Source organism: Saxophila tyrrhenica (assembly GCF_035928015.1).
Source record: "Saxophila tyrrhenica strain CCFEE 5935 chromosome Unknown scaffold_18, whole genome shotgun sequence".
NCBI lineage: Eukaryota > Fungi > Ascomycota > Dothideomycetes > Mycosphaerellales > Extremaceae > Saxophila > Saxophila tyrrhenica.
In genome coordinates this window covers 163,443-182,933 of record NW_027041750.1, presented here as the reverse complement: position 1 = coordinate 182,933, position 19,491 = coordinate 163,443, and the positions used below count along the sequence as shown (strand labels likewise).

At 56.2% G+C, this 19,491-nt stretch overlaps 7 protein-coding genes across 7 annotated transcripts; 3 read left to right on the top strand and 4 right to left on the bottom strand.

Annotated features, from left to right (window-relative positions):
* Window positions 1-252: 252 nt before the first annotated feature.
* On the bottom strand, window positions 253-2,529 carry KATG1 (Catalase-peroxidase 1; the record flags this gene model as incomplete). Its single annotated transcript, XM_064806701.1, has 1 exon — window positions 253-2,529. The coding sequence occupies one exon, from the start codon at window positions 2,527-2,529 to the stop codon at window positions 253-255; it is 2,277 nt and encodes a 758-aa protein (XP_064655006.1).
* Window positions 2,530-3,611: 1,082 nt separating this feature from the next.
* Window positions 3,612-4,336, bottom strand: LTR77_009473 (uncharacterized protein; the record flags this gene model as incomplete). Its single annotated transcript, XM_064806700.1, has 4 exons — window positions 3,612-3,785; window positions 3,841-3,948; window positions 4,008-4,111; window positions 4,171-4,336. 4 exons carry the CDS (start codon window positions 4,334-4,336, stop codon window positions 3,612-3,614), a joined length of 552 nt encoding a protein of 183 aa, XP_064655005.1.
* A 406-nt stretch (window positions 4,337-4,742) lies between these two features.
* On the bottom strand, window positions 4,743-6,756 carry LTR77_009472 (uncharacterized protein; the record flags this gene model as incomplete). Its single annotated transcript, XM_064806699.1, has 5 exons — window positions 4,743-5,298; window positions 5,365-5,514; window positions 5,569-5,672; window positions 5,728-6,218; window positions 6,276-6,756. The coding sequence occupies 5 exons, from the start codon at window positions 6,754-6,756 to the stop codon at window positions 4,743-4,745; spliced, it is 1,782 nt and encodes a 593-aa protein (XP_064655004.1).
* Window positions 6,757-7,300: 544 nt separating this feature from the next.
* Window positions 7,301-8,979, top strand: LTR77_009471 (uncharacterized protein; the record flags this gene model as incomplete). The annotated part of the gene is made up of 3 exons (XM_064806698.1): window positions 7,301-8,244; window positions 8,306-8,344; window positions 8,400-8,979. 3 exons carry the CDS (start codon window positions 7,301-7,303, stop codon window positions 8,977-8,979), a joined length of 1,563 nt encoding a protein of 520 aa, XP_064655003.1.
* Window positions 8,980-9,616: 637 nt separating this feature from the next.
* STE7 (MAP kinase kinase (MEK)) lies at window positions 9,617-11,351 on the bottom strand (the record flags this gene model as incomplete). Its single annotated transcript, XM_064806697.1, has 2 exons — window positions 9,617-10,844; window positions 10,909-11,351. 2 exons carry the CDS (start codon window positions 11,349-11,351, stop codon window positions 9,617-9,619), a joined length of 1,671 nt encoding a protein of 556 aa, XP_064655002.1.
* A 1,009-nt stretch (window positions 11,352-12,360) lies between these two features.
* On the top strand, window positions 12,361-16,764 carry SPT6 (Transcription elongation factor spt6; the record flags this gene model as incomplete). Its single annotated transcript, XM_064806696.1, has 2 exons — window positions 12,361-16,420; window positions 16,487-16,764. The coding sequence occupies 2 exons, from the start codon at window positions 12,361-12,363 to the stop codon at window positions 16,762-16,764; spliced, it is 4,338 nt and encodes a 1,445-aa protein (XP_064655001.1).
* A 1,147-nt stretch (window positions 16,765-17,911) lies between these two features.
* On the top strand, window positions 17,912-19,015 carry LTR77_009468 (uncharacterized protein; the record flags this gene model as incomplete). The annotated part of the gene is made up of 3 exons (XM_064806695.1): window positions 17,912-18,056; window positions 18,110-18,754; window positions 18,810-19,015. 3 exons carry the CDS (start codon window positions 17,912-17,914, stop codon window positions 19,013-19,015), a joined length of 996 nt encoding a protein of 331 aa, XP_064655000.1.
* Between the last annotated feature and the right edge of the window lie 476 nt (window positions 19,016-19,491).

The window sequence follows — 19,491 nt, the reverse complement described above, 5'->3', positions numbered from 1 at the left end:
AAGTGCCCTTCTCTTTAGGGCGCTGGTGTACCGCCAGTGGCCGCATTTCTCGGAGACAGGTGCATCTCAGAGAAGGACAACGGAGAAGGAAAGTGTAATCTCGTTGTATGGTTTGATCAGCTACGTCAATTTACAGCTATCAGCTATCATTCACACTTCCAATTGCCATGATTAGCTCCTAAAAGAGCCGACATATATACGCTTTCATAACGCATATCACCCCATCCATGCATGTATCGCATCATCCTCCATCTACAAACGCGGCTTCGCGCCAGTAGTAGGCCTAATGTCAAAGCGGTCAAGGTTCATCACCTTATCCCACACGTTGACAAAGTCCTTGCAGAACTTCTCATTCGCGTCGGACGCAGCAAACACCTCAGCGTACGCGCGGAGCTCGGGCTGCGAGCCAAAGATCAAGTCGAAGCGGGTGGCGGTCCACTTCTTGTTGCCGCTCTTGCGCTCGACGCCCTCGAAGACCTCGCTGCCCTCCACGGGCTTCCAGGCGGTGCTCAAGTCGAGCAGGTTGACGAAGTAGTCGTTGCTGAGCTTGCCGGGGCTCTTGGTCAGGACACCATGCTGGGAGCCGTTGTAGTTCTGGTTGAGGACGCGGAGACCACCGACGAGGACGGCCATCTCGGGTGCGGTGAGGTTGAGCAGGTGGGCGCGGTCGACGAGGAACTGCTCGGACCTAATGCGGCTGGTGCCCTTGCCGAACTGGCGGAAGCCGTCGGCGTAAGGGTGGAGGTGGTTGAAGGACTCGACATCGGTTTGGTCCTGCCTGGCGTCACCACGGCCTGGGGTGAATGGCACTGGGAGGCCAGCGACCTTCTCAAGGGCGGCGCAGCCAGCCAGGACGATCAGGTCGGCCATCGACACCTTCTTGCCGCTGTTCTTCTGGATGCCCTCCAACGCCTTGAGCACCTCCTGGAGCTGCTTGGGGTTGTTGACCTCCCAGTCCTTCATGGGCTCGAGACGGATGCGGGCGCCGTTGGCACCACCACGCTTGTCACTGCCACGGAATGACGAAGCCGAAGCGAACGCCGCACCAATCAGCTTCTCGTTGGAGATGCCGGTGTTGAGGATCTCCTTCTTCAGGGCGTCAATGTCAGAGTCAGAGATCTTGGAGACGGTGGATTGGTCGATGGGGTCTTCCCAGATCAGCTCCTCCTTCGGGATCTCGGGTCCGACCCAGCGAGCGCGTGGGCCCATGTCACGGTGGAGCAGCTTGAACCACGCACGGGAGAAGGCATCGTGGAGCTCATCGAAGTTCTCGGCGAAGTGACGAGAGATCTTCTCGTACGTAGGGTCGTAACGGAGCGCAAGGTCAGTGGTCAACATCCTTGGCTTGTGCTTCTTCTCAGAGTCATAGGCGTCTGGGATGATCTTGTCATCGGTCTTGGCCACCCACTGGTTGGCACCAGCCGGGCTCTTCTCAAGCTCCCAGTCGTACTTGAAGAGGTAGTTAAGGTAGCTGTTGCTGAAGTTGACAGGAGTCTTGGTCCAGGTGACCTCAAGACCACTGGTGATGGTGTCTGGGCCCTTGCCTTGTCCGTACGAGTTTGACCAGCCGAAACCCTGGTCTTGGATGGTCGCACCCTGTGGCTCGTTGCCAAGGTTCTCTGATGGGCCAGCACCGTGGGTCTTGCCAAAAGAGTGACCACCAGCAATCAAAGCAACAGTCTCGTAGTCGTTCATGGCCATGCGGCCGAAGGTTGTGCGGATGTCACGGGCGGCGGCAACAGGGTCTGGCACACCGTCTGGACCCTCTGGGTTGACGTAGATGAGACCCATATGAGCGGCGGCCAAAGGCTGCTCGAGGTCGCGGGTGTGGATGTCCTTGTGCGTCTCCGCGTGCTGTGTGTGGTGGTCCTGGTGGTCCTGCTTGGACTGGTCGGAGTCGACAACGCCGCCGGCAGCGAGACCAGCCTTGCCGTCAGAGTAGCGGACGTCGTTGCCGAGCCACGTCATCTCGCCACCCCAGTAGACCGACTCGTCAGCCTCGTAGGTGTCGGGACGGCCACCAGCAAAACCAAAGGTCTTGACACCCATTGACTCAAGGGCGACGTTGCCAGTGAGCAGGAAGAGATCCGCCCACGAGAGCTTGCTGCCGTACTTCTGCTTGATAGGCCACAACAGGCGGCGGGCCTTGTCCAAGCTGACGTTGTCGGGCCAGCTGTTGAGGGGTGCGAAACGCTGCTGACCCTGGCCACCACCACCACGGCCGTCCTGGACACGGTAGGTGCCCGCATTGTGCCATGCCATCCGCACGAAGAGACCACCGTAGTGACCGAAGTCGGCGGGCCACCACTCCTGTGAGTCGGTCATGAGGTTGTTCAGATCTTTCTTCAGGCCATCGTAGTCGATGTCCTTGAACGACTGACCATAGTCGAAGTTCTTGTCGTAGGGGTATGTGATGTCGGTGTGCTGACGGAGGATGTTGATCCTGAGGTCATTGGGCCACCAGTCACGGTTGCGAGTCCCGCCACCGCCAGTGTTGGCAGCACGGATGGGGCACTCTCCAGTACTCATGGTTCTGATGATTGTGCGGTGTGTAAGGTGATGTGTTGATGGTCGAAGGAGTCTTGTTCTCGAGGAGAGAAGTGAGGAAAGAAAGTGTGTCTGGCACCTGCCCTGCATTATTATCTAGCACTTCCCCTCCAAGGTGGGGGACTTCCGAATCGAGGCAAGAGCCGCGAGCAATGCCGAGGACTGTCTTCGCCAACTCACAGTCCAAGCAGTCCCACCGGACACGCTGCCCTTGCTCTTCTAGAAGCGTCGTTCGCAGTATCCGCGTCCAGTGCTTCAGCCGTCCGAAAAGTCTGTCCGTCCTCGTGGTCTTGTGAGAGGATGCAATGGCTGTTCCAAGCTGGTCCTCTTCGGCTTGGATATGGCAGCACCTCTGTGGACTTCGACGATGTTCACGAAGCTGCTTCCGAGCCTGCCGATCGCTTAATAGCTGCTCGAGCTGCTCATATCTCGCAGAAGCTCGCCAGAACCAAACTTACGACAACGTATGGGAATGTGCCGGCTCTATGATGTTTGTTGCTGGGAGCTAGAAACAGACGCCACCACCCCGGCCGGTCGCGCAACAGGCCAACCAACCAAAAGCGGCGTGTTGTCAGCGAGGATCAGATAAACTTCGCGATGACCACCGCTTCCGCGTCCTCTTCGCGATCATGGATTCACTATTGACCGCTCCAGGTCTCTTGGGGGCGAGTTGCCACAGTATCTGCCAATGCCTACAGTGCTCACGAAACAGCGTTCCAACAGCCCTTCGTCTCAACAGCAGGCGTAGACATTAGTTCTATGGCGAATCACGAGCTTGCGAGAGGTCAGCGATGACGGTTGCTGAAGCTGCTTGCATCCATCGAAGGATCAACGCCTCTAATAACAAAGCCTTCCAGTTCCTCCTTCGGGCGACGGGCACGACGTACCGAGCTACATATTGAGACAGTGACGAGAATGAGAAGCCTTGGTCTCTTGCAGACACGTCAATGTTAGTCGTTATCATGTCATTTGACTTATGGATGCACTCTAGCAGCTACTCTCTTCTGTGTCTCATGGACCGACATCAACACCCCTCCCCATCCTTCGTGGCACAGAAGGCATGCTCAACCGAGAGCCTGCAGCACGTTCGTCGCGCTCGTCACAGTAACCTTGGTCGGGTCGTCCTCAGTCCAGATCGACTTGACCACGCCGTCCTCCACGATGGCGGCGTAGCGCTTGGAGCGGCGGTTCCCGAAGAACGCAACGCTGTCGAAGTCCATGCCGGCGGCTTTGGTGAACTGTTCATGACCAGCGTCAGTACGAGATCTGGTTTGAGAGGGCGCGGAGACTCACCTTGCCCTCATCATCAGCGATGAAGTGCACGAGCGGGCTCTTCGCGCCACCCAGCTTCGACTTCCAGGCGTCGACGGTGAATTGATCGTTGACGGCCACGACGTAGATCTGAAGTAGCAGTCAGTGAGTTGGCCAGTCTCGATCCTGACTTCGAATGAGTGGCGTACGCCCTTCACACCATGAGCAGCGAACTTCTCAGCGTTCTCAAGATACCCCGGGACCTGGTCAGAGCACGTTGGTGAGAAGGCACCTGGCACGGAGACGATGATGTCTGCAAAGTGAAGTCAGCTTAACCGCCAGTCCTTGCCAGTAGGTTCACTGCAAACTCACTCTTCCCGCTCAGCGTGCCCAAGTCCATGTTCGCCTCAACGGGGTGGTTCTCCTTGAGCATGCCCACGGAAGGCAGCTTGGAGCCCTGCTTGAGGGGACCAGTGCTGCCACCGCTGCTTTTGTCGCCTTCGACCTTGCCCTTGACTTTGTCCATGAGGTTCGACATGTTGGGTGGTTGGTGTTGTGTTGGTGGTTTGAGTAAGTGTGAGTGTGAGTGTGAAGTTGGATGAAGTTGAAGCAAGTTACTTTCAGTCTTTCTCTTGGAAGCTGCAAGCACGCTTGCCTTTTGCCTTTTGTACCTTCTACACGATTTCCTCGTTTCAAGCTCGTTCCTGCCCTCAGAGTCCAGACCCTGACGTATCACACGCATTGATCGGCCGAAACTACTGCACACCAAACGGCACTTTTTCGCTTTTGGTGGGGGCTATTGTGAAGCCTATCTGCCGGTAATTTGGAATTTGAGCTTGCATTGTCAGCTTTGTGCAACGAGGAATACAACAGGTGATGAGGACGGGTCAATAGCGTTCAATGAAGACATGTTCTCATCGAACTGTTTGATCAGGACCAGCTATCTAGGTAGGCACCTCCTTCGCTTCCTGCCCTTTAGCATCCTCCTCATATTTCCCACCGACCTTCTTGTTCAGATGAATCTCGACGTGGTTCGTGAAATATCTCGACGGATCGCGAACAGCAGCCGCACATATTAATGCAATGACACCAAACGGAATCGAAGCCAACCAAGTCATGCGGAAGCCGTACGCATACCCGTTCCGAGCGGCAGCGACACAAGTTTCGAACGTCCGTGAAGAAACTCCCGAGAGGGTAGCCTCTTGTCCAGGCACTCCGACCAGCGTCAACTCGACGGCTCCGATGATGTCTGGGATTGTCGAAGCGGACACACCAGCTTCGAGGGCTTTGTTGCTGATGCGTTGTGCGACCTGCTTTGTCGCCGTCTGCTCGAAGATGGAGGAGAGGATCACACTTCCTACACTCCCGCCAACGCTTCTGAAGGTTCCTATCAACCCTATTGCCACTCCCAGATCTCGCTGTGGCACGTTGAGGCTGGCGGCAGTGTAGCAGTTCAGCGTGATCCAGCCGAATGGTAACATAGCAAGGAACTGCACGGCCCTGGCAGAATGAAAGACTTGGTCAGTCTTGTGATCAAAACAGTACCATCGTTTCGTTGAAACTCACATGAGCCAGTTGAGGTTGTGTGGCGTGATCAACGCTGCCAGACCGAAGAACAGCGTCTGCATGAAGACGGCGAAGGTGAGTTGGTAGTGCACGAATTTGATCTTGTGCACAAGGCCTGGGATGAGGACGCCTCCGATGAGTTGGCCGGCACTGGATGAGAGATCAGTAAAGGTTCGCAAACCGAAGCATACAGTCCTTGCTTACCCAGATGGGATCGAGTAGAGTCCGATTTTGATTGGATCTGCGGTGAAAAGATACAGAATTGTTTGCGCATTGAGGGCAGATGCTGCGAAAAAGACCATGCCAGCCTGATCAAAAAGTCAGCCCCGATGGTCCTCGTCGCCGAAACTGTTGAATACTCACCACAAACACTAGAACTGGCAGCGCTGAGAACTCCCGGAAGTTCTTGAACAGGTACCACGGAAACAGCGGGTCCCTGGGGATATTGAAGTCGTACACAAAGGCGCCCACGAACACGATCAGCCCCAAGATCAGCGGGGCAAGAGTGCCGCCACTCTTCCAGGGATAAGTGTTGCCGCCAGAATTGAGTCCAAACAAGAAGACAGCTAAGCCGGCCACGAACATGAAGGCACCAATGAAGTCCAGCTCCTTGAACTCCTGCCACTTCGTCTTGCCATCAGGTCGCGGGTGGCTTGGAGGGTAGTAAACCCAGAAAGTGCCGATGAAGGAGAAGGCGCCGTATCCAATGGCGATGTAGAACATGATGCGCCAGGATGCGTTGGAGATCAGGGTGTTAGCAAGTAGAGTGCCGGGCACTGCATAGGCTGCTAGGTTGAACTCTGTCCATGCCAGACCGGCGCCTCGCCATTTGTTTGGCAGGATCTCGGATAGGCCTGTGGCCCTTGGTCAGACTATACTAATTGCCAGGCCGATGTCCATATCAAACTTACCAGCATAAGCCACGGAGACTGTGCCAATCGAGGCACCAAGAATCACCTCCCCAGCGATCAACTGGTTCATGTCGTTGGCCGTGCATGCCACAATGCCTCCCACTACGGTCAGAGCCTGGCCAACAAGAATCACAGGTCGGCGCCCAAAAATGTCAGAAAGCCTCCCAGCGATACTGAATCCGACAGCAGCCGCCGCTCCCCATCCCGACGGGATCCAGAAGTCGATGTTCTCGCCTCCAATCAGGCCACTGAGCTGGACGAGGATGGGCGTCACCAGGATGAATCCGAATATGATGGGACCTGTGAATGATGTTCCCAAGAAGAGGGCCGAGAGCGCGACGGACCATGTCAATTTGTCGGCGTGTTCGGGGTTGTCTTCCAGTGCTGCTCTGTGCGGGTCATCGTAGCCTAGGAACTCTTGGTGTTCTGTTTTGCCTTCCTTGTCGTGATGGTTGGCCTCTGGCGAGGTTGGCGTAGGCATGATCCTGTTGTCTCGTCTCTAGAAGACGGTGTGATTCTTGGGGTGTATGTTGGGAGGAAGCAAAGAACAATCATCCAGAGAACGCGTCTTTACTTCCATCTCGACGGGATGAAGTCGTCCTCATCCCGTGTCTCCCGTTGTCGGCTGCACAGCACATCAACTGCCGCATGAGAGATCCCCGCACGCTGGCTGAAGATGGATTCCATCAGATCCCGTCGACCAATCCCATTCTCTCATCAACACGGTGTCGGTAGAAATCAGCCGTGTCATCAAAGGAAGAAGGCAGTGGGGTATGGAGAAGCGCGTGGAGGAGTCGTGGAGAGAGCCAAGTGAGATGAAGATGGGGAGCTTGTCCCTCCTTGACACTGACGCCAAACGCTTGTTGGAACCATCGCCTCTGATCTGTTGTTCAACTGTCCGACAAGAAGCTTTGCTTGACCACCCAAAGGGGACCAGATATTTGCATCTGATGACCTAGAAAGGATTTTAATCAACACGGCAGTAGCCCGCAGGGTATCATCTGGTCTCTCCAACAACAATCACAATGGCTCTCCTAGACTCTATCGCAACGGACAAACCTCTTCTCTTGCCCCTGCTGGCTCTTGGAGGGCTCCTCTACGCCATCGCCACTTTGCTCTACCGTCTCTTCTTCTCTCCATTGGCAAAGATCCTCGGCCCCTGGCTCACTCGCATCAGCACTCTCCCCGAAGCCAACGCTCTCAAAGAGAACCGCAGAGCAGCGTGGGTAACCCAACTCTTCAACGAGAACCCTGGCGCCGTAGCAGTCCGCACCGGTCCCAACGCCGTCTCCTTCAACACTCCTGAAGCCGTCAAGGCGATCTACGGCCACGGCAAGACCGCGGACGGCTTCGGGAAGTCGGGATGGTACGATGCTTTCTCCACGACAGGTGACAGTTTGTTCTCCACCAGGTCTACGAAAAGGCATGCGATGAAGCGAAGGATGGTATCGCATGGATTTAGCATGCAGTCGCTGCAGACGTTCGAGCCGATCGTGGATGCTACGCTTGAGAAGTTCATGGCGAAGATGGACGAGTTTGCTGAGAAGGGAGAGGCGTTCGATATTTACTTCTGGTATGAGCTGTTTACCATGGATCTGTTGGGCGAGCTTGCTCTGGGAAAGGGGTTTGGAGCGCTTGACGGTGGCAAGCCGGTTCGGTATTCCAGTCTCGTGGAGCAGAGCCAGCGGTTTGCGAACCATTCTGGTCTGTTGCCTTTCGGGAAATGGAATGTCAAGGTCTTGAGTTGGGTGCCGCTGCCAAACATTCAGAAGCTGTACAAGGCTAGGCTGGAGTATCTGGATTACGCGAAGTCTGCCCTCGAGAGACGGTTCCAGGAGAACCGTCAGCAGACGCTTGAGAACGGCAAGGTCAGGCAGGATATCATGCAGAGGTTCATCGAGGCCCAGGATCCGGAGACGGGGCATCGGATGGACTTCGATGAGTTGAGGGCTGAGACGTCTTCGCTGATGTATGCCTCTATCGCCACATGTTAGTGACTCGTTATCAAAATGCTAACGATATCGTGGCAGGGTCGCCGGCGCCTCCACAGGCAGCGTAACGATGAACTGGTAAGCACTCTCCCCTTCACCCTTCCTGTCCTCACCTCTGACGCTGCACCCTCAGGATGACATACTACCTCTGCAAAAACCCCACCACCAAGTCCCAACTCCTTCGCGAGCTCCAATCCACATTCCCCTCCAACCCCAGCGGCCACCACCCCCTCCCCTTCACCACCCTCCGCCACCTCCGCCTCCTCGACCACATCGAAACCGAATGTCTCCGCTTGCACCCTCCCATCGGCTACGCCACTCCCCGCGACACCCCGCGCTCCGGCGCCGTGATCTGCGGCGTCCACGTCCCCGGGGGCGTAGCCGTCGGCGTCCCCGCCGCTACCCTCGGGCGAAACGCCTCCGTCTACCCCAACCCTGATGTCTGGGACCCGGATCGTTGGGAAGGGGGCAAGAACGCGACGGACCTAGGGACGATGAAGACGAGCTATCTCGGTTTCGGACACGGGAGTCGGCATTGCATTGGCATCAACGTGGCGAAGCAGTTTATTCAGAAGATGATTGCGCAGTTGGTGTTGCGGTATGAGGTTGAGCTTGAGGAGGAGGGGCTGATGTTGAAGGCGAAGGAGTTTACAATCCAGAAGCCGGATCGGAGGTATAATGTTGTGCTCAAGAGAAGGGGAGATACAACGTGAGGTCGGGGCGCTCGGGTGGTGTTGCTGGAGTGGAAAGTGTGCGTCAGTCGCTCCTGCCGAATTGGGACGTTCACGTGTCGTGAAGCGTGCGATTGGCCGCAAAAGCAACGGCGCTAGTTTGGGGCGCATATTGCCTCCACTGCTCCTGCCGTGCTTGAGTGATCACATGTTAGACTGCCACGACCTGGAGTCGAAGTTGAAGGAACGCAATCCGCGCAAAAACGGATTCATTCCGTCTTCGCGAGTATAGAAGAGGTGGGTTCCAGCATAGTAATAGTACCTTTGGTCCATCTAGCTCCCGCGCCGCTCCGCTAATCCACAACGCTGTCCTGCCCTTCCCTTTCCTTGCCATGCTGTGATCACGCTCCGATGCTATGTACACACATGTCCCACTCAACCCATGTCCCACACCTGGCACCACCCACACATCATCTGTCTTACTCGGACCGTGGCCATGCTCCAGGCCACGCGGACTCCCTGCAGGATCGCTCACCCGCGTCATAGGACTACCTCCTTCCGGCTTGAGCAGCACGGCTATCGGTACGGTCGTAGTGTCAAGAGCCGGCCAGATGGTCTCTGCACGAACATGACGAGGCACCGCCGATCGTTCTCTCCTCCCAATTCTCTGCCCACCAGCTCACGACACATAACCCGTCCTCGGCGGCGCAGCCCTGCGATACGGATCCCCCTGCGCACTCCCCGCCGTCCCCGGCCTCGGAGAGTTCCTCGCCGGACTCGGGTTAGGCGGTAATCCATGAGCAGGAGGCGCACCAGGAGGAGGGCCATACCCGCTCCCATATCCGCCTCCATAACCCCTCCCTACGCTTTCTTGCGGCGAAGGCCGGATCGGCAAGTTCATCTGCCCTTGCCCATACGTCGGGACAGCAGTTTGGGCGCTACTGGTTCGCTGCGGGTACGGCCGGCTTGTCGAGCCGGAGCTGGACGCAGAGTACGGAGCTGTCGTTGAGGCGGTCGAAGGCGTTGTGGAGCGGGGCATCGAGCCATTTGAGGATGCTGAAGGATAGCCGGAAGGGTAGTTGGAAGGGTAATTGGACGCGGTTGTGGAGGCGGAGATGGGGATGTCGCCGCTTGTGGGTGTGCGTTCGGGTCGAGAGGCGCTTTGGCTTTGGTATTGGGGTTGGCTCTGGCTTTGCTGTGGTCGCTGGGAGGGTGCTTCTTCGCCACGGAGCAGTGCTTTGGTTGCGGGTGATAGGGGTGGCGCGAGGTGGGATTTGCGGTTGTGTCGTTCCATCATGTTCACGGCCCACTGTTCGAGGTCGACAGGGGTGCGCTTCGCTGCTTGTAAGAATGGGTCGGTGTCGTAGAGTTCTTGTGGCGTGGGCCGCTCTTCGGGAATCTTCATCAGACATTTCGCAATCACATCCTCCAAGATCTGGGGGAAAGCATCGGACTTGGGAAGCTTGGGTGCAGGCTCCAGCACAATCTGCTGCAGCAAGTCCAGAATACCTTGCGGGCCCGCTGTGTCGCCTTCCTCCCCATCCTCGTCGTCGTTATCGACGCTGAAGGGAAATTTGCCGATCGCGAGCTCCATCAACGTGAGCCCAACACTCCAAACATCACTCTTCACAGTGTAAGGACTCCCCTGAATCCGCTCAGGGGCCATATAAGTGCCGGTGCCGACGAAAGTATCCGCCACGCTGTTAACGAGCTCGGAGCTGACGCCAAAGTCGCACAGCTTGATCTGTCCCCGGCTGTTGACGAGGATGTTGGAGGGTTTGATGTCGCGATGCATGATGCGGTGGGCGAGGTAGAGGTATTTGAGGCCGCCGAGGACGGCTTCTGCGATCTTGCCTAAGACATCCACTCGTACGGGGCCGAAGTTCTTGGAGATGGAGTCGAGGGATCTGCCGTGGTCATACCAATCAGTTGCTTGCTTGTGAGATGTGAGGAGAAGAATGTCCAACTCACCCACAGTCCGCATACTCCATACACATCGTGACATCCCCGCTCTCGTTCATGAACGCGCCATAGAAGCTGACGATGTACGGACTGTTACACTCATGCATAATCTGCAGCTCCCTCACAATTCTCTTCCGCACCTCTTTCTTCGCCTCCACATGGATGATCTTCCGCGCCATCACGACGTTCCAGCCGGTGTGTCTGACTTTGCTCACTGTGCCGCCATTTCCTGCGCCCAAGTCCTTGATCACTTCTAAATCTTCGCTCCGCAGATCGAAGCGGAACTCGACGCCGATTTCGAGCGTGTCGGCGCGTGAGGAATCTGTGTTGGCTAGGCCGCCCGGTACTTGAGCGTCGGATTCTGAGGGGACAGGCGGTTTGGCGGGCGCGGATAGGGCGAGGCCTTTCACGTTCTTGCGCTTCATGGTGCGCGCCTTGAATGGGTCGGTCATGGTGGGCGGTGGCGGAGGGGGAGGGGTTGGTGGTGGGTGAGCGAGCGTCTCTGGGTCACTGAATGTTACTGTGTCGTCGTCCCCGGCAATCCAGCGCTCTTCAGTCCGTGGGTGACAAGGAGAAGACAGTCCGACGTCAGTCTACCACAGGCAGCTGGCCCAATCCGTCCTGGGCGGCTCTATGGCCAATCGATTGCCTCCGAGCCAACACCCGCATGCGCCTGCTCGCAATCACCGGCTGGAGGGTGTAATTAAAGCAGCAAGCAATCCTTTCTCGACGTATTGTGACTGTTGAACAGCTGGAGTGGAGTGGGGTGGGAAAGGAGTCGATATGGAAGGGAGGTGGTGCAGAGGACCTGCAGGTCGAGACAGGGCCGCCCGATGTGGGGTCGATATGGATTTGGGTCTATTGAACAGTCGATAGTCTCCTTCAATCCTACATCCACGACTCAGGTTCTATCTTTGGCTGTGTAGACTCGCTGGAAGCGCGAAACACGCAAACGCTCGAGATTCGATCATGTAGCTGTTTGAAGTGCTTGCGTTATCCTCCGACTCCTGGTGAAGCAGCTCCTGTGTCATGCAGCGTCTGACATGAGTAAGGTGTCCAGATTGTCAGGAGACAGCATGCCAGATAACTCGTTAACGGCACGACTTCACGTGAAGGTCGTAAGTAGACAAGACTGAATGGTAAGGTGGTGTAGAATAATACAATTGGATAGCCAGAATCAATATAGAATGGTAGTGGTCGTAAGGCATCAAGGCACATATCACGTGACTGCGGGAAACCTCCGAGCAAGGCGGCCCAAGCGCGTCTTCAAACGTCCAGAAAGTTGTCGATGAACCACAACCACATCCTCCACACCTCCACCGCCATACGACAACGCGCCGTCATTCTTGGATCACTGCAGCGCATTCAGTCTTTTGAAAATACCACGACCGGACCACTGCGGCTGCGATTTGTTGGTGCACTCAACTCCGCCGACTCCTTTCCTAAGCTTCACCTTCCACCATGGACGCCCTCTTCGACCGCGCCGCCGCTGTGGACGATGATGAGGAGGAAGAGGAGTTTGACGAAGAGACCGGTGAAGCTATCGAGAGACCTCGCAAATCTCGCAACGCCAACGGCGACCTCGACGACAGCTCCGAAGAGGAGGAGGACGATGACGAGGAAGAGGCGCGGCGGATTCGCGAAGGCTTCATTGTCGATGAAGATGAAGACGACGACGCTGCGCTCGAGCGTAAGCGGGAGCGGAAAAAGCGGAGACGCGAGGAGAGGGAGGAAGACGAGGTGCTGGATGAGGAAGATCTGGACTTGATCGGCGAGCTGTACCCTGAAGCGGACAGGCGGCAGGCCGCGCAGAGCAAATTTAAGCGACTCAAGCGTGGACACAGGGAAGAGCGACCGGAGAAGGTGTCGCGAGGTGTGGAGGACATCTTCTCTGACGAGGAGGATGGTGCAGACACTACGGCTGCTACTCGTCCGACGGGAAGGAGCGCGTTTGGGTTCGGTGATGATCTGGACGACTTCATTGAGCAGGATGAGTTCCCGGATGAAGAGGGCGGGCAAGTGGATGATGACTTGGGAGTGAGAGCACCCAGACGGCCAGGTTTTGCGGATCTGCAGAATCTGAAAGACTCTGGGCTCAGCGAGGAAGACATGGAGCTGATGCGCGACGCTTTTGGAAACGGAGAAGAGTTCATGTGGGCGCTCGATGTCGAGGCCGAGCATAACGAGGACCAGCTCGACCCGGAGAAGCCACTGGAGTTGAAGGATGTCTTCGAGCCGTCGCAGCTCATTGAGAAGCTTCTCACCGACGACGACAACCAGATCCGGATGACCGATGTTCCCGAACGCTTCCAGCTCGCTCGCAAGCCATACAGGGATCTCTCGGATGTCCCAGAGGAAGGGATGGCAGAGCGCGCGACAGAGGAGGCCAAGTGGATCTCGAACCTGCTATTTCCACGCAAGCGCCTCGCTGGCAGTCTTCGTGCGCCGTTCGAGGCTGCAGTCAAGAAAGTGCTGCAGTTCATGAACGTGAATGATTTCGAGGCGCCATTCATCTTCCAGAATCGCAAAGACTACCTCATCCACTCCGAGCAAGTGCCCGTGAGCCCCGATCCCTCCAGACCCGACGCGCCAGACTATCAAATGCGAGCAGAGAAGCTGCTCAACCAGTCCGATCTATGGGACTTGCTCGAGCACGACCTCAAGTTTAGAGCGTTCGAAGAGCGAAGGGAGGTCATTCGAAAGAGCGTGGAGACATTGAAGGAGATAATACCTGATTTCAACGACTCAGTATTCGACGATCTCATTCCCAAGGCGGAGCAGCTGGACGACTTGCAGGACATACAAGACTACCTGAACTTCCAGTACTCCAGCCATCTCAAGGATGCAGCGATTGCCGAAGCGGAAGCGAACGGCATGCAGAAGAGGGCCAGAGGAGCACGCAGTCGCTGGGACCAGGTCCGACAAGGCCCAGCCTATCACCTCGTTCGCGCTTTTGGTATCACGGCAGACCAGCTCGCGGTCAATGCGGACAAGTCTGGCCGCCGTACCTACACTGATGACCCAGACATGCGTCCTGATGATATGGCAGACACGCTTGTTCGTGACCCAGACTACAAGACGGGCCAAGACGTCATCAACGCCGCGCGAGCGATGTTCGTGGAGGAGATCGCCATGAACCCAAGGATGAGACGACACATGCGTCAGCTGTTCTATGTCTCCGTCCGCTTCGATGTCCACCGCACTGACAAAGGACTGAAATCAATCACTGAGGAGCACCCATACTACGACTTCAAGTACCTCCGCAATCAGAAAGTCGAAGATTTCCTCATCGACCGACCTGAGACATTCCTTCGCATGCTGCAGGCAGAGCGTGAAGGACTTATCGAAGTCCGCGTGCGGTTGCAGGGCGAGAGGAAAGTACGGGAAGATCTACAGAAGGCGATCGAATCCGACAACTTCTCTGAGGTGGCCGATGCCTGGAACGTCTTCCGACGCGAAGTGGTCGATCTCGCGATCGGCAAGCTGCACAAGGTCATTGCGAAGGGTGTCAAGGACAACATCAAGAATGAGTGCGAGAACAAGATTGCAGGCCAGTGCAGGGATGCGTACCATCAGAAGCTGGATCAGGCGCCGTTCAAGCCGAAGGGCATGGTATTGGGCACGACGCCGCGGGTGCTTGCGCTCACGAATGGACGAGGCAACCGGGATGATGCGATCTGCTGGGCTTACACTGACGAGAATGGACGCACTCTCGAAAACGGCAAGTTTGGAGATCTAAGGCTTGGAGATATGGACCGTCCAGTACCCATACCTGACCCTGCGGATGTTGGCGTCTTTGTCGAGCTGGTGGAGCGTCGCAAGCCAGACGTTGTTGCTGTGTCTGGTATGTCTGTCGAGGCGCGCAGGCTTTACAAGGATCTACAGGACATCATCGAGAAGCATCGCCTGCTCGGCACGCCCTGGCAGGATGAAGAGCGCGACGAGGAGATGCAAGATCCTCTTGACGTCGTTATCGTTACTGATGAGGTCGCGAGGCCCTACCACACTTCCGACCGCGCGGCGAAGGAGCATCCGAGTGTTCCACCGCTCACGCGGTACGCAATTGCACTGGCGCGGTACATGCAGAACCCTCTCAAGGAGTATGCTGCACTTGGACGAGACATTGTCAGCATCTCCTTCGATGTCAACCAGACATTGGTACCAGAAGAGAAGCTGCTCAAGTACCTTGAGTCAGCTATGGTGGACATGGTCAATTTGGTCGGCGTGGACATCAACGAAGCAGTTAACGACCCCTACACTGCCAACCTCCTCCCCTACGTCTGCGGCTTGGGACCTCGCAAAGCAGCACACATGCTCAAGGTCATCAACCAGAATGGCGGCGAAATCGCAACCCGAGAGGAACTGATTGGTGACGTTGATAACAACAAGCGTCAGGCAGTCAGCCCGAAAGTCTGGGAGAACTGCGCCAGCTTCATTTATATTGCCTACGATGACTCCGATCCTACGTACGACTATCTGGACAACACACGTATCCATCCCGAAGATTACGACCTCGCGCGCAAGATGGCAGCTGATGCGCAGGACATGGACGAAGAGGACATCAAAGCCGAAACTGACGAGAATGGCATGAACGCGGTCGTGCGCAGGCTCTTCAAGGAGGACAAGCGCGACAACGTCAACGACCTTGTGCTGGAAGAGTATGCTACGCAACTTGAACAGAACTTCGGCCAACTCAAACGCGCCACCCTGGAGCTCGTGCGAGTGGAATTGCAGAACCCGTACGAAGAGCTGCGCTCAGACTTCGGCTTCCTCTCCACCGACGAGACATTCACCATGCTCACCGGCGAGACACGTGAATCTCTAGCGGAAGGCATGATCATCCCCGTCTCCGTCAAACGCGTCTTCCCCGCCTACATGGACGTCAAGCTTGACTGCGGCGTCGATGGCGGCATCAGCGAGGGCGAGTACCCAGAGGATATTGCGAACGGTGGCGCCGACCCCAAGAACGTCTGGGCTCCGCACCAGATCGTACGCGCGAAGCTGACATTCTTGGATCGGAAGAAGTTCTCCGCGCAACTTACGCTTCGTGAGGGACCGATGAGGGAGCCGTACCGCAGGATGTTGGACCATGCTCAGGATGAGTGGGACGAAGAGCTCGAAGTCCGCGATCGTAAGGAGGCGAAGAAGTTGATTGATGCTGGCGCCGTGCGTGCACCTCGTGTGATCAAGCATCCGCTCTTCCGACCCTTCAACTCACGACAAGCGGAAGACTTCCTCGCGACTCAAGGAAGAGGTGATTGTGTTATTCGACCTAGTAGCAAGGGACCGGATCATCTTGCCGTGACGTGGAAGGTGCATGATCAGCTGTACCAGCATCTCGACGTGCTGGAGCTGGATAAGGAGAATGAATTTTCTGTGGGAAGAGTGTTGAAGGTTGGCGGCAAATGGACGTACTCGGATCTGGATGAGTTGATTGCGCTGCACGTGGAAGCGATGGCGAAGAAAGTCGAGGAGATGATGGGGGATGAGCGATACCAAGGCGGTTCGCGGACACAGACCGGTACGTTGCCCTCACCCCACCTACCCATCATCTCACGACCCTTTACTAACATTTGTCTGCGTACAGAACAATGGCTAACCACCTACACCGAAGCCAACCCCAAACGGTCCATGTACGCCTTCTGCCTCAACTCCAAACACCCAGGCTACTTTGACCTGTGCTTCAAAGCCGGGCAGAACGCGCCGCTGTCGGGGTGGCCGGTGAAGGTGATTCCGAATGCTTTTGAGTTGCGGGGCCATGCGTATCCGGATATGCGCGCGTTGAAGAATGGGTTTAAGTTGTTGTTTGCTAATCAGGGACCGGCGGCGGCGGTGGGGGTTAATGGGGTCGCGGGGAGGAGGTAGGTGGTCAGAGGTACAAGGGGAAGGGGTAGAGGGGAAGGGTGGAAAAGAGAGATGGAAGGCGTTGGGCTGCTGTGTGCTGTGATAGTGGGAGCAAAGTTGCGCGGAGAGCTCTTCTGGACTGTGTAACTATTGAACGGGCTGGAGGAAAAATGTGTCACATACCGCGCTAGGAAGGAAGCTTCGACTTCGTGGCCTGATGTTTCTTCTCAGCTCTGGTACCTCCTGCCTGTATCAAGTCTCCCTCTGCTTATCAAGCGTCCAGTCATATCTTTGGGGGCGACTGAAGGACGTTCCATTGCTAGGTATGCTGTACTCGTCACTCGAGATTGCCTTGTGCTCAGCTCTAGAGCTGCGCAGCAGTATCGACCTGTCTCGGGGCCGCGAGCTCGAATAGGTGTAGTCTGGTCTTCAGCTGCATGCGGCGTCTGATGAGTAGCCACTTCCATCGCTGCTTCTTGAACATGCGTCATGTATCTTCCTCATTGTATCGCACTGTAGGGATGATATAAGCGAGTTCTCTCCATTATCTCGACTCGGACTTGATCACAATGGTGCCGGCAAGCATCAAAACCGAGCCTTGTAGCCGACTTGCCTCCCTGCTCCCCTATCAGAGAGAAACCTTTCGTGCCCTTTCCAGACACATAGCCTACAGCGCCCGAACCTCGCCGAGAGAAAGCCAGCATACATGAGGTCACACCATTGAGCGTTAGTAATCTACCATGTCGTTCTGAAGATGCTGCCGACAAGCGTCCGAGGCATCTACGAACGTGTCCTCGCGCTTGCGCAGGTACTGGTAAATGGCGTGGTAGGGGATCCACCCTTACGAAACTTCTTCGCATCGATAAGCTCAGTGTCAGTGTCAACGGTCCAGGGAAAGTTCTCCTTCGGCTCCGCGGCTGGGATCGTGGTAGGTGTAGGGATGTGGTGATGCTTGTCGGTGGGTGGCGGATTTGACCTGACGCCATCGTCATGCGTTTGTTGAAGATTGTGTGGGAAGCTTTGAAAGCAATTACGAGGGTGGGTGAGGAAGTATAAAGTGTAGAGTTCCTTTCTTCAGAAGTAGGTTTGAGACAAGTTACATTGTCAGTTTGAGATCACTACACCAGACTCCTCCTCTTTACCAGACAGATCAATCAATTCAATCACCATGCCTTCCTTCACAGTCTTCAAGGGCTCGAAAGATGGCTCCATCAAGAAGTCCCAGACCTCCAAGCCAGAGCTCAAAGGCGACCAGGTTCAACTCAAGGTAACGGCGAGCGGGCTCTGCGGCACCGACCTGCACTACCGTGAAGGTATGGCTACCCTCTTCAGTCACATCAATGCGAAGTGGCTAACCGATCTATAGGCGACATGGTCCTCGGCCACGAAGGCGTAGGCATCATCGAAGCCGTCGGCCCGGACGTCAAATACATGAAGAAGGGCGACCGAGTCGGCTGGGGCTACGAGCACGACAGCTGCGGCCACTGCAAGGAATGTCTCACTGGCGCTGAGACCTACTGCCCAGATCGCCAGATGTACGGCGAAGCGGACCTCGACCAAGGCAGCTTCGCTCACGGTGCAGTCTGGCGCGAAGCCTTCCTCTTCCCTATCCCAGACGGCCTGAGCGATGCGGCGGCCGCGCCACTGCAGTGCGGTGGTGCTACGGTGTTCAACGCGCTCTACACGAACGGCATCAAGCCGACGGAGACGGTGGGGATCATGGGTGTCGGCGGTCTCGGGCATTTGGCAATCCAGTTCGCTTCCAAGATGGGCTGCGACGTTGTCGTGCTCTCGGGCTCGGACAGGAAGAAGGACGAGGCGCTGAAGCTGGGCGCGAAGGAGTTCATCGCCACTAAAGATAAGAAGGAGCTGAGCGTCCCTCGCAAGCTGGACCGTCTTCTGGTCACCACCTCTGCGCAGCCGGAGTGGGAGAAACTCATCCCCATCCTGGCACCTAGAGCGACGATCCACCCGATCAGCATTGCTGGCGGCAACTTCGAGATTCCGTACAGTGAGTTGCTGTTCTCTTTCTATGTACCTATGACAGTTAGCTAACGATATCGCAGTGCCACTCGTTCTCAACGGCCTCAGGGTGCAGGGCTCCGTCGTCGCTGCCCGCGCTGTTCATCAGCAGATGCTCGAGTTCGCCGCTCTGCACAAGATCGAGCCGATCATGGAGAAGTTCCCAATGACGGAGAAGGGGATTGCGGAAGCGATGGAGAAGCTGAACAACGGGCAGATGCGGTACCGTGGTGTGCTGATCCCCGAATGAGTGCATGAGGGCGTAGAAGCTCAAACTTGCAGGAGCTTTACCGAATAATGCAGCAGGTGTCAAGCAATGTCTTCGAGGTGGTGTTGGTCAGTGTGCGCATATCTTGTCATTTAGCGGACAGGAGTAGACATTCAGCGCTCGGAATACCAAAAGTCGCTTGGAACCAAACACTGCTTTGTACTCTGTTCATGTGACAAGTTTACGGGTGGCAGGAGAAAACGAGCGATGTGCAACGTGCACTAGCGTTCCTTCCGTGCAGCCAATTATGGTACGCTGACATGTGATCTTCCGAATGCGGAACGAGCAATGATGTCGACGTTCGCCAACGCCTTTGCTCATGCGGCCACTCAGGGCAACGAGACTTTCACGCACTTAGCCCAGTCATAAGGGGTCGAGCTCGAAACGCAGAACGTGCATAGAAAGTGTGTCTTGCAAAGCGGTCGAGAAAGCATCACTCACTCCTTTGAATATAGCGG